A 13,366-nucleotide genomic window follows, 5' to 3' on the forward strand; every position below is an offset into this window, starting at 1 on the left:
CAAAGGCACTTCTACTGACGCTGGTTTCTTGTCATCCCTCTAACGGTTGCTCTGCCTGCTCAGTGAAGTGTATCAGTCTTACAAAACTGACAGCTGTGCAATTCTTGTACTATAAACTTTCTTGCAAAGCTGGCAGTTGGATTACACAGTAATAACTGTCTCTTGTGTTTTTAGACTCAAGTAGGGGAATTTCTTGGGGAAAGCAACAAATTTAACAAGGAAGTGATGTACGCCTATGTGGACCAGCTTGATTTCTGTGGAAAAGACTTTGTCTCTGCTCTACGTATATTTCTGGAAGGTTTTCGTCTGCCAGGTGAAGCCCAGAAGATCGATAGATTAATGGAGAAGTTTGCTGCTAGATATATTGAATGCAACCAACGGTAATTCAAAACCTTTGTATTGGAGAAGTGCCTGAAGAATGTCTGTATTGTTTGTGGCCCTTGGGGGCAAGGTGCAACTCACACGAGGTCCAGAACTTCTACAGGCTTGCGTGAGGAGCAGATCTTGTTGCTAATGTTGGTGCTGACCCTCTTCAGCAGCTAGGCAAAATGGAAACTTTGGATAGAAAGTATACTGATGCTGGCATTTCATTAAATCCCAAATACTTCCTAGAAAGAATTATTGGAAGAGGGAAGCCCTAAGTATGTTAAATTGTCTCTGTATTAGCTGTTCTGTTTTTAAACAAATGTAGATCAGTCAAGTGTAAACAACAGTAATAAGAAGTAGCAATTGCTAAAATTAAAAATACATGGCATAAATAGCTAATAAGATGTTACACATGTTTTTGCTTGCCCATTAGACGTTGAACAAAATGTATGTCTGTTAGTTGACATCAAGTAGGCAGTGTTGCTATTGTTTCTAATGCAATAAGCATTGAAGTTTAGCTAGGTGTTCAGGCTTAATTGGTTCCCATTCCTTAGTCCAGTTGGTGCATCACTGGGTTGGTTTTGTATAATTCTTTATGAAACCCTGGGACTGAAAAATAAGCTGTTCTTTAGCTTTTGTAGGATTACCCAAAAAGGATAGTGTATAATCTTTTGGGAATGTACTTGAAAATGCCAGTCGTCGCTAGTTTTCAACATTGTGAAGAAGATGCTTTCATATTTTTTTCCCTTTTTATTTGCATTTTAAAACACTTGGGGCTTCATGCGTTCCTAAAGACTAATTTTAGGCTCTGTTAGCTCTTTGGTTGAATGCATAGCACTTCTGGGTATTTTTCTTGCGTGTAGAAATAGAGCTAATGGATTGAGGAATTAGGGCTCTAAAAACCTGTTTTGTTTTTTTTTCTCCGTTAGGCAAACACTATTTGCTAGTGCTGACACTGCCTATGTTTTGGCATACTCCATTATAATGCTGACTACAGACTTGCACAGTCCACAGGTAGAAATAAAAAAAACAAACTTGTAGAAGTTCAAATTTCCCTGGAACTTTCATTCAAAATCTGATATCCAACTTCCATTCTTTTTTACAGGTAAAGAATAAAATGACAAAGGAGCAATACATTAAAATGAATCGAGGAATCAATGACAGTAAAGACCTACCAGTAGAGTATTTATCCACAATCTATGAAGAAATAGAAGGAAAGAAAATTGCGATGAAAGAGACAAAAGAATACGCAATTACAACCAAGTGTAGTAAACCAAGTAAGAAGGAACTAGAAACTGGAAAGACCACAGTGCACTTGAACTATTGCAGTAACTTTCAGGATGGCATAGTGGAGTTCAGATCCCTTTTTGAAAACATCTTTGTGCAATACGTGAATTACATTTAGAATGGCTAATATAGATATTTGGAATGAAACTGGCTCAGTTATTACTTAATACTGCTACTTCTGTGATGGAAATATAGCTGTGTAAGTGCATCTGGCACCGCTGCAGAGAGGCACTGGAAACTAGATTTGGGGTTTTTTTTGAAATGGAAGCGTGGGGGGAAAATAGTACAGTAACTGCAAGTGGCACTTACTTTGCAAGTTAACTTCTTGTTTTTATGTGCCAGGCAACAGGTGGGGTTTTGTTTTGGGTTGGTTTTTTTTGTGTCCCTATCGGTAGCATGTTATAGCTCAGAGGCTGGTAAGTGCCACAGTCCTTGCGATAATGTTTAAAAAAGAGAGAGATCGGAGAGTTTGTCATGATCTGTAGTCACCTGTCCTCATCTAGACCAAATGAAGACTTCTGTGTGTAGTGTACACTAGAAACCAGTATCCCCAGATGTACTCTGCTTTTACTCAGAATAGCTGGTATTAATGTAATTCAAATTAGTGAATTCTGAATCTTTAGCATAGTGGTGTTTTCAGTGTTTTCCATGCTATTTGCAAATTTCCTAGATCAAAATAGGAACAAAATTGATTTGCTTGAAAATTGAAGTTGCAACCTTTAGTATAAGCATAAAGAAACACTAAGTTATTAATTTATTTATCAAGTTGGTGAGGGCTAGTTTTGTTTTGAGGATGTCAGCCTAAGAAGATGAAGGATTTTCCATCCATTTTTAGAGGCAGAGTGACTTAATAGAGTATGCCTCTCTGACTTCCAATGATTAGGTCATAACATGTGGCATATAATAAAGGGCTGAATTAGTTATTTTGTATAGAATAAAGTGTTAAGTTGGGGTGTGGGTTTTAGTGCTGGAGTTCCTTGCTTGCAACCTATGACAGCCTCCTGAATTCTAACGTTCTGGAAGATTTTTATCTTTAGATTTCATTTGCAATGCCTTTATTTGACATTTTGTGATGCTCAACGCGAAGACATGGAATGTGCTCTTATAAAAAAGAAACCAATGCACACTGTGTGGTGTTCCCCTTAGGTGTAGCTAATGAGAAGCAGCGGAGGTTGTTGTACAACTTGGAGATGGAACAAATGGCTAAAACAGCTAAAGCCCTCATGGAGGCAGTAAGCCATGCGAAGGCTCCTTTTACTAGCGCCACTCATCTGGATCATGTCAGACCCATGTTCAAAGTGAGTGTGAAGTTCTTGCCTCTTCATTGCTAAGAGTTTTAAGTATGGAAAAAAGTGGAAAATAACTCTGAAGAGTTAGGTAATGCAACAGGTGGACTCTGGATCTATGTGGTTTCAGTTACCTAGTGTTTTGGGCTAAAATCGTAATAGACTTCTGAACTTAGTTTCTTCCTTTCTTTAGCTTGTATGGACTCCATTGCTGGCAGCTTACAGCGTTGGCTTGCAGAACTGTGATGACACAGAAGTTGCATCCCTTTGTTTGGAAGGAATACGATGTGCAATTAGAATAGCCTGTATCTTTGGAATGCAGGTTTGTATAAGACTTAGCACGGGGCTTGCTAAGGGCAGTGTAGGCTGTGGGAGGGAGATGAAGAATTGCATACAACTTATACATAGAAAATGAAGTGTCTCATCTACTTTCTTGAAATGGTAAAATAAAATATTACCATCTCATTTTAGTTTAAGATCTTGATACCGTCAAGCTTTTCTTCGACTCTGCTTTCCTTTTTTTGCCGAGTCTTCTTCTATTAAGAGCATTTGCTAACTTGCCTCCTACTCTCCTTCAGCTGGAAAGTGCTCTAATAGTGCCAACTATATATAGAAGGAAAATTGTGTAGTCATGCTAGACAAGTAGCTTTCTCTAGCTCCTCAGGCACTTGATTATGATGCTTGTTTCTATGTCTTGTAGCTTGAACGAGATGCTTATGTACAGGCCCTTGCTCGTTTTTCCTTGTTGACCGCCAGTTCCAGTATTACAGAAATGAAACAGAAGAACATAGATACCATTAAGACGCTTATTACAGTCGCTCACACAGATGGCAACTATCTTGGGAACTCTTGGCATGAGGTAAAAACTTGATTAGTTTAAATAGTGCAACTGTGTTGTCCTCTGAAAACTTGCAGGATTTTGTTCTTCTACTAATTCCAGTCTTTAGTAACTGCATTAGCTCCCAGCATGTGTCAGAACCCTGTTTAAAATGTGGATGCAAGTGCATTATTTTGTTAGTGGGTTTTTTATATATATTTATCTATATATATATACACACATATATATATAAAATAATGCACTGCATTTTTTTGGCAGACCTTATAGACACTGTGTAACCAATATTGTAATTTTTGTAGGTGCTTTTGATATGGAATTAAAACCATATTAAAATCTCATTTGACTTCAGAGAATTCTGCACAGAAACTATTGCATTCTTGTTCACATAAACAAAAATATTCTAGCTCACAGGTCCAGACTTGTCTGTGCAGTATTTGGCAACATTTATACCACAATCACATGAAAAATCAGGGCTAAAATAACTTGGTGGGGGATAGGTAAGGATAGGCTATCGAGATCATATGTATTTTCTTAAGGCATATTTTCCAGGAGCTCTTTAATCAGATCTAAATCTGTGCTGCTGCTAAAAGGGGCATTCCTGCTGCATTATGCTCTCTTGCAACAGTCTTTGGCTACATGATAATATGAGCCAAAAGGTTCTCTAGCTGACAAGTTACTTGGACCTGGCTTACAGCATACCCTCACAAATGCTTGTGCCAGTCCAAGGGATGTTGCAGTGAGGGAGTAAGAAAGAAGAGAGAGTCAATTTTGTGCTGATGGCAAGGCACAATTTTGGCATTTTCACTGTGTGTGTTGGAACATCGTTACTCAAAGTGGTAGCTGCAATAATTCAGTCTTTTCATGTCTCTGGGACAATGAACTCTCTAGAAGATGGACTTCAATTTGTTTATAGTTTTGAAGGTTGATGCAGTGAGAATTAATAAAAAGGTTTCCTCTAGTAGTTAGAGATCCAAGTTAGATTTTTGGGTACTGTTTATTTTTTCTAATATTGGAATGATTCATGGCAGCTGGTGATCTTGAATGAATCACTCAACTTTATTTCCAGTTGTGTTGGTAATGTTTCAGCTCCATCAAAACTGTTACCGTTGTCAAAGTTGGTTTAAAGGTTAGAGAACCTGGGAAGGTTATAAATATTAAATATAAGTATATGTTAGGAATAAAAATATAATGGTGTCCAGAAACACAATGTTTAAATATCTTTTGTTTTTAGATCTTGAAATGTATTAGCCAGCTGGAACTAGCACAACTTATAGGAACTGGAGTGAAAACTCGGTATTTATCTGGCTCTGGGCGTGAAAGGGAAGGAAGCGTTAAAGGCTATGCATCTGGAGGGGAAGAGTTTATGGGCCTGGGATTAGGTGAGACTAATAATCTTGAACTTTGCAAAGATGCACATATAAGTGAAGTATGATGGCTAAGAAAGCTCAATGTTATAAGATATTGAAATATATTTACTTGCTTTCAGGGGAAGCTATATTGGATTAATGAAACTTTAAAAAATGGAACCGTATATTTCGAGATGTATTAGTAATTACCAAATATGTTCTAACTTTGTAATTGGGTTAAGCTATTTAACAGAACTTCTCCAGATTTATTTGCTGGAACATGTTGTTGTCAAAACTGTTTCACCATACTTGCTGGTAACACAACCATAACTTAGTATTATCAGTTCTTTCTTTTTACGCTCTGTTTTTAATAGTAAAAACATAAGCCATTTATCTTTAGGAACTAATAGATGTTTCGATGATCGATAATTGGTTTTCCAAAGGAATTTCTTATCTCTGCATGTTGGGCTTGCTGTTCCAGTTCCTGTTGTTCCTGCATTATGTGCAAGAAACAAACCTCAGATTTTAAGATGTAAATTAGAGGGACAAGGCAAGTTACCTTAATCTTTGGAAAACCATCAAGGAAACCTTTTAATTTGAAAATACTCTGGATTTGATGCTATACACGGTGATGATGCTGAATGTAGCAGAACTGTGCCCAGCATTAACTACTTGTATCTGACTTAGAGTTAATATTTCAAAATAATGTTTTATCATTTCCAATTTTTATTAACAGCATTACATAATCTTAACTTAATAAACATGATGGTCAAAACACAATGCCCTAAGGGAAAAAAACCCATACTTCTTACTGGATATTTAATTTTGTAATAATCTGGCATAGATCTGGCAAAGGCACCATCTGCTCCACGTAAATTACGAGCTAATTGGAAACAGTAGTCACTTATCTTTGTCTACTTGTATAAAGTTGGGGTTAAGATAAAGTCACGATTTCATGATGCTAAATACTGGTTTTTGATGGCTTTTATTGCAGGTAACCTCGTTGGAAGTGGAGCTGATAAACGGCATATGGCGAGCATTCAAGAGTCTGTGGGAGAGACCAGTTCACAGAGTGTAGTGGTAGCAGTAGACAGGTACTGAGAATATAATTTCTTTCTGGAGAAAATGTGACTTGAAGTTACTGACCATCCTCAGTTCACTTGCAGACTCTGACAGGGACTTCTGTTCTTGAAGCCTGTTTCTCTTGTGAGAAAGATGCTGATACTTAGATGCTTTCTCTGGACCCAATAAGTCTATCTCTTCAGGCATGTAATATTCACAAAAGAAAGACTGTTATTAAATAGCAGTATAACTAATGTAGTGTACTGTGAGAAGGGGCACTGTGTGTATGCATGTGTTTTTACGCCTTTTCTTTGGAGTAAGCCAGTGAAGACCAGAATTAGGTTGGTATTACAGTATTTAGCTATTTGTGTTTTACAAATCTGTCTGATAATTGCCTCTAACTTATGTGTGTGTATTCTGTGTATTTGGGTTTCTTTTTTTTTCTTTATTTAGCCTGAACAGGACAGGTATCTGAAATGAATAAATGCCCTTATTCTATTAAATCATGAAATTTTCTTTGGTCTTGGGAACTTCTGTATTTCAGCACTTCTTTAGCTGCTGTTCTTCAGCTCTTTATTCATTAGTCACTGCATTCTTGTCTAAATCCTTATCTTTCTCATATGTCGTTCTAAAATGTTGTCTAAAGAGATGCTTCTATCATAAACCATGTGTTGGAAGGGGACTTTTTTATAGTTATTGAAACTATTGGGCAAGTCTGTAGAATCATACATTCAGACTTGTAGTACTTATTGTAACATAAATATGTCTGTTACCATATCAAAGTCTAAAAGACTTGGGAACATTCTCCACTTACCAGTGTTCTGTATGAACCACGATGAGTGGTCTGAAGTCCTCTCAAGACTCTGAACAACTGAAGGGGAAGAAGGGACAATGGTGCATCCGTAGTCTTTCTGCTGTCTGTTTTGACAGCCACAACTTATAGTATTCTTGAACTATGTAAAGATCAAGCAGGTGGCTGGCATCCAGTAAAGTCTTGCAGCAAAGCCTTCTTCATGTCTTTTTATTCTCCCTATGAAATTTAACATACTGTCACCCAAATGACTGCTCCAGCACTACTTGCCCTGGATAAAGTTGTGAGCCTGTATCTGTTTCCTGCAGTGGGGCAGAAGCACAGTAGACTGTGACTTGCAGCAGGGAAAAGAGTGCTTAGACTAGGAGGACATGAATTGCTGCCAAGGAGTAAGAATAAAACAGTTGCAGAGTTCATGGCATGGAGGATTGTAAAGTATCTCCAGAAGATGTGCTGACATTTGCCTACAGCACCAAGATGTGATTGACTCTTGTGGATGCACAGCTAAAACTGCAACTCATTTATTTGTTCCATAGGATATTTACAGGATCAACTAGGCTGGATGGAAATGCAATAGGTACGTATGCTGACCATTTGGTGGGTTACAGGAACTCTTGCAATGTAACATCCTGAACTTACAGTAGTGTGTTTTAATGTTCAGTTGACTTTGTCCGATGGCTGTGTGCTGTTTCCATGGATGAGCTGGCTTCCCCACACCATCCTCGCATGTTCAGCCTGCAGAAGATAGTGGAGATATCGTATTACAACATGAATCGCATTAGGCTGCAGTGGTCAAGAATTTGGCACGTGATTGGAGATCACTTCAATAAGGTATTTTTTAAAATCAAGTTACAGAACATACATGAATAGCAGGACTTCTTTAAACAGCTTTTTCCTTTTATGTTCTCAGCGGTGTAGGCTGTGATATTTAAAAAAAAATCCATTAAAGGTGCCTAAAGGAAGCACCTATTTAAAAATCTAAAGTGTATAAATAAAAAATGAAATATTTATGAGACTGATCTTTAATCACTTCATTATATGATTTTGTATTTGTAATTTTTCTTTATGTCATTGTCTTATCCTTCTGATCAAATGCCAAGTTAGTTTTCCTCTAAAATATATACAGATGATCCTGGAACAACAAAGTTACTTTCTTTTGGAAACTGGTCCATGTTTGGGTGGGTGTTTTTTAGCCTAAGACTTTTTTTTAAGTGTCTGTCTGGCTATTATACTTCTGCACTTGTTGCATACAAAATCCATGGGTCTGTTTAGTTGGATCAAATGACTGAGAAAGCCCTCTCTGAAAGCAACCCCCTATTTTCTAAATATCTGAAAACTAGAATGTGCTAGCAATTTTTAGTGGACTGACATGAAACTTGAATGATGAATTTGTTACTCATATATGTAATACGTTAGCTGTTAAGTGTTTGAAAATATGCTTTTCTTCTAGGTTGGATGTAACCCTAATGAAGATGTTGCCATCTTTGCAGTAGACTCATTAAGGCAGCTGTCAATGAAATTTCTTGAGAAGGGAGAGTTAGCCAACTTCCGCTTCCAGAAAGACTTCCTAAGGCCTTTTGAGCATATTATGAAGAAAAACAGGTGTGGTGCACTGCAATTTCTGTGTTAGCTTACTTTAGTCCTACTTAAAGATGTTACTTGGTGTGGGTTAGATTGTTGTGTACATGGAAGTGGCACAGTTACTTTGTGCCAGTGTAAAATTGTGCCACTTGTGAAAGTCTTACTTTCCTTTTTTTTTTTTTTAAGATCTCCAACTATTCGGGACATGGTAATACGCTGTATTGCTCAGATGGTGAACTCTCAAGCTGGTAATATTCGTTCAGGCTGGAAAAATATCTTTGCAGTCTTTCATCAAGCAGCATCAGACCATGATGGGAATATTGTGGAGCTGGCCTTTCAAACTACAGCACACATAGTTAGTAAGTAATGGCTGACAGATGCAAGTACCCAAATTAGCTTAGCTGCTGTGATTCTGGTTTAAAAGGCCCATCTGAATAAGACTTTTGTATTTCCAGATAAATAAACACAAGATCTTGCAGCCAGACTGTTTAAACTCTGCAGCTAGGTCTTACCCGTTAAGTCTCCTGATATGCTATGGACAGGAAAAACTAGATATAGATACCTCCTACAGAACTTTGGAAGTTTGGAATAGATTCAATAAGTTTTGTATGTTGCCCCATCTGTCACAATAAGTTGGTTTGGATTAAGGAACACATTTCATGAACTTCCATGCTGATTCAGTATCGCATGGCGGGGATCATAAAGCTTGTGACTCTATGTGACTGCTTGTATAGTTCCTACAGGCTACCTGCTCTAAAAGTCTGTTTGAACAATATACTGCTGCCACTTTCAAAGAAAGACAACCAACTCAAATATTCTTGAAATGGACCTTCAATATTGATCGTAGCTTTCTTAAATGTCCTGAAACTGCCCTCTTCCCGTTAAATAGCATGGGGAAAAAGAGCTATGGACAGTATTAGTAAATGCAAATAGTAACAAAACTTTTTTTGCTAACTGAATTGCATAGATCTTGGGAGTTGTTGTTCATTCAAAAGCTTGTATGCGTTGGATTTGTTTTGTATTTAGTCTGTGCCTTAAGTCTGAAATCTAACTGCTTTTTCCTCTCTTGCTACAGAATAGGTAATTTAGGTAAATTTAGGTAACTTCATTCATAGCAGGGAAGCTAACATCAAGCTTTACTCCTATTATTTCTCAAAATATTTTAAGAGCTTTGGGTTGCATATGCTGTGGGAGGAAACTGAACCATATAAGAAGCCATGAAATAATCCTAGATTATAAAATTGGTAATTATCCAACCTGAGAAAATGTGATGCTGACAAATTTGGGTGGTGGGGTGTGATGGGGAAGAATGCAAGGGAAGACAGAGAATCGTATTTAATCCACAAGATCTCGTCCTTTCATCTTTGTCCATTTGGTAGTGGTATACCATGGCTGACATCTGTAGATCAATACCAGTTTATCTATGGATTTCAATATCAGTAAATTTTATAAAGTGTATTTGTTTGTTCTTCGCAGCAAATATTTTTCAACAGCACTTTCCAGCAGCAATTGACTCATTTCAGGATGCAGTAAAATGTCTTTCTGAGTTTGCCTGTAATGTTGCATTTCCGGACACCAGCATGGAAGCTATTAGACTTATTCGGTATTGTGCTAAATATGTTTCAGAAAGACCACAGGTATTTTCTTTTAATTTTTACCCTCGTGTGTTCTTACACTATCTTCTACTGTTAAACTGAGACTAATCTTGTAACTAAGAAAGAGCTTTCAGACTCAAACTTCGGTCTCCCAGCAGCAGGTGTTTGTATTAAAAGCATATTCAGAATTAGGAGTCATTTTGGTATTCTGTAAGCAGTAAACTAGGACTAATTAAAGAATGTTAAGTCTCATCAGTCCAAATTGGAAGTAACTGAATGAAATAGTCCTTTTTTTTATAGTGTTAGGATGACCTGGAAAACAATACTTCTTGTTCTATCACCCTAATTATATCTAGTTAAATTGGTTACAAACATGCATATTTTTCTATATCAGTCTATTGTGTGAATACTTAATATAATAATCACTTTGCTGAAAAGAGCCTGGAGTTAGATTGCAGTTGCATGTTACCATTGCAAGATGTGCATGCTGTATCCAATATGCTAGAAAAGTGTAGAACTGGTTTATGCCAAACTTAATTTCCTTATTACCTGTATTTATATAATTGTTGCCTGTCACTGTTAAACTTGCTTCCTAAAGTCCAAACCTCTGCAACTTGTAAAGTCTTTAGCAGGACTTACATAAAACGGATTTAAGTATTTATTTTCCATATTTCCCCCCCCCCCCCCCCCCCCCCCCCCCCCCCCCCCCCCCCAGTATTTTCACAAATAGGTATGTCTCAGATTTATACTTACATGTTATAGGATTTGAGTGTTACGGTAGAAACTAAGCTAACTTTTCAAGTCTGTCTGTGCCACCAGCAGCATCTAAATCTGTCAGAATTAAAGATTTTTGAGATTTTTTAAAGTCTTTTTTTTCTTGCCCATCTCCAAGGTATTAAGAGAATACACAAGTGATGACATGAATGTTGCTCCTGGGGACAGAGTATGGGTCAGAGGATGGTTTCCCATTTTGTTTGAACTTTCTTGTATCATCAATCGTTGCAAATTAGATGTTCGAACAAGGTAATAAAGCTTTTTTTTTTTTTTAATTCAGTTAGTGAAGAGATGACAGGTATGAATTTTAACATCTTTTCCTTTATTTGTTTGGGTTTGTTTATAGAGGCTTAACAGTGATGTTTGAAATAATGAAGAGTTATGGCCATACCTTTGAAAAGCACTGGTGGCAAGATCTGTTCAGAATTGTGTTTCGGATTTTTGATAATATGAAACTCCCTGAACAACAAACAGAGGTAAAAACAAACAAACAAAAAAACCCCAAAAGCAAGCAAATGTTCAAGATTTTTTTTTTTAAGAACTCAATCAATCAAGGCAGCAGGTTGTATTGTTTGTCTTGTCAGTGTATTTCCACCCCATGCTGCCCCAAACATAATGATACATTGTTGTATTCTGATGTATTCTGTGGTATGTATGAAACTTGTCATAGTATCCAGTGACCTATCTATCTGTTCTGTCTGAATATTTTCAAGGAGAATATTCACACTTTGTGAAAATGTATAGTTTTCTGAACAGTATTCATGTGGCCAACTAAATGCTTCTGACAAGACATCCATAGTAGTGAGGCTTTTTATCTAATTTCTACTCCTCTCCTTAGAGGCCACTTCCTTTGTTGAATAGCCGTGCATAAGCCAAGTGCTATCATCATAGAAGAACCCACATAAAAACAAAGACTTTTCATCTTTTCCTCATAGAAATCTGAATGGATGACCACTACATGCAACCATGCACTTTATGCAATCTGTGATGTATTTACGCAATTTTATGAAGCTTTAAATGAGATCCTTCTTCCTGACATACTTTCACAGTTACACTGGTGTGTAAAACAAGGTAGCTTATTTACTTGTATCTTTTGATTAATGTATTTTTTAAATGCTCATTACTTAAGAGGAAAGTTAACTGAATTTTGGAAGAATAAAAACTACCGTTAGGACAATATATTATGTAATAGATGGATGCAGTATCTTAAATATTTGAGCATCATTCTATTTAATCATTTAGGCAGCTCTTCTGTTAATGTGTTTATAATGTGTTTATGGTGCTATTGTGACAGACCAAAAGCTTTTAAAGAGTTGTGTTAATCTTCTGGCAACAACCTTTCTCCGTTTGGCTACGTGGATAAAATAGCTCGTTTATTTACACACACATATATATACACACACACGTGTATGCATTCTGATTTTTCTCTTTTTTTCTTTTTTTTGTCCGCCCCCCCCCCCCCCCCCCCCCCCCGCCTTCTCTCAACCATCTAGTACTTTTAAATATGACTTTCTAAAGAATGTGATTTCTTTTGGGCTCCAACTCTTATGCCTGAAATCCCGCATATTACTAGCATGGAATGTCGGGGGGGACTACCTTGCAGGAAATCATAAGTTTCTAATCAGTGCTTTTCCTTCCTTTGTCTCACTGTGAGCTTCCTTTCTGCTTCTCTCCTGTCCTTTGTCCTCCCTGTTTGGATTTCAATCTCATGAAGTCTATTTTTTAAACACCATTTTTTATTCAGTAGGTTCCTAAGCTTGCTATTACTGTAATATACTTTATAAGTAGGCTTTGAGCTAAGATACCATGCATTTCACAATATTGGTAAAAACGTTTAATGGAGCAGTAATAGAGAATGCTTAATTTTTCATTGATAAATACGGAACATTTCTTTCACAGATAACGAGCAGTTGGCTCGATCGGGTACAAACTGCCTAGAAAACCTGGTAATACTAAACGGACAGAAATTCAGCCCTGAAGTCTGGGGCCAGACATGCAATTGTATGCTAGAAATCTTCAAAACTACTATTCCTCATGTGTAAGTTCATAAATTTAATTCTCATACTAATACCTGATTCTAAAGCAAAAATATTTACTTTTTTTTTTTTTTTTACTTTGTGAAGCTTGCTGACGTGGAGGCCTGCGGGAATGGAGGAAGATTCAACTGAAAAACACTTGGTAAGAGTTAATTCATGCAACAAACTAACTTGAAGGGGTTTGTGTTAGGTTAGCTTTCAAAATATTTTATTGTAGTAAATACACTTGACAACAAATACTGGAATTGATGTGCTTGCATTTGGTGTCATTGTGAAATAAAATATGAAGAATGAATGCAGGAAGGCTTTGAATCTAAGATTAGTGAAGTCATCTGAAAACTGATAGCTGGTTGGGAGTGTTTTGGATTGCTAGAATTGTTCTGC

The 13,366-nt window shown here is 37.0% G+C and overlaps 1 protein-coding gene across 2 annotated transcripts in view; it reads left to right on the forward strand.

Moving 5' to 3' along the window:
* The window catches only part of ARFGEF2 (ADP ribosylation factor guanine nucleotide exchange factor 2), a 39,262-nt gene that overhangs the window by 18,142 nt on the left and 7,754 nt on the right, over window positions 1-13,366 (forward strand). For both annotated transcript variants that reach the window (XM_050907088.1, XM_050907089.1), the window contains exons 16-33: window positions 175-380; window positions 1,296-1,380; window positions 1,472-1,643; window positions 2,800-2,951; window positions 3,133-3,261; window positions 3,640-3,798; window positions 5,009-5,156; window positions 6,118-6,217; window positions 7,533-7,573; window positions 7,658-7,827; window positions 8,447-8,598; window positions 8,764-8,936; window positions 10,054-10,214; window positions 11,065-11,195; window positions 11,293-11,422; window positions 11,882-12,017; window positions 12,846-12,984; window positions 13,070-13,124. In XM_050907088.1, coding sequence (XP_050763045.1) covers window positions 175-380; window positions 1,296-1,380; window positions 1,472-1,643; window positions 2,800-2,951; window positions 3,133-3,261; window positions 3,640-3,798; window positions 5,009-5,156; window positions 6,118-6,217; window positions 7,533-7,573; window positions 7,658-7,827; window positions 8,447-8,598; window positions 8,764-8,936; window positions 10,054-10,214; window positions 11,065-11,195; window positions 11,293-11,422; window positions 11,882-12,017; window positions 12,846-12,984; window positions 13,070-13,124 — 2,439 coding nt within the window. The remainder of the gene's footprint in view (window positions 1-174; window positions 381-1,295; window positions 1,381-1,471; window positions 1,644-2,799; window positions 2,952-3,132; window positions 3,262-3,639; window positions 3,799-5,008; window positions 5,157-6,117; window positions 6,218-7,532; window positions 7,574-7,657; window positions 7,828-8,446; window positions 8,599-8,763; window positions 8,937-10,053; window positions 10,215-11,064; window positions 11,196-11,292; window positions 11,423-11,881; window positions 12,018-12,845; window positions 12,985-13,069; window positions 13,125-13,366) is intronic.

This window comes from Gymnogyps californianus, chromosome 17 (genome assembly GCF_018139145.2).
Source record: "Gymnogyps californianus isolate 813 chromosome 17, ASM1813914v2, whole genome shotgun sequence".
NCBI lineage: Eukaryota > Metazoa > Chordata > Aves > Accipitriformes > Cathartidae > Gymnogyps > Gymnogyps californianus.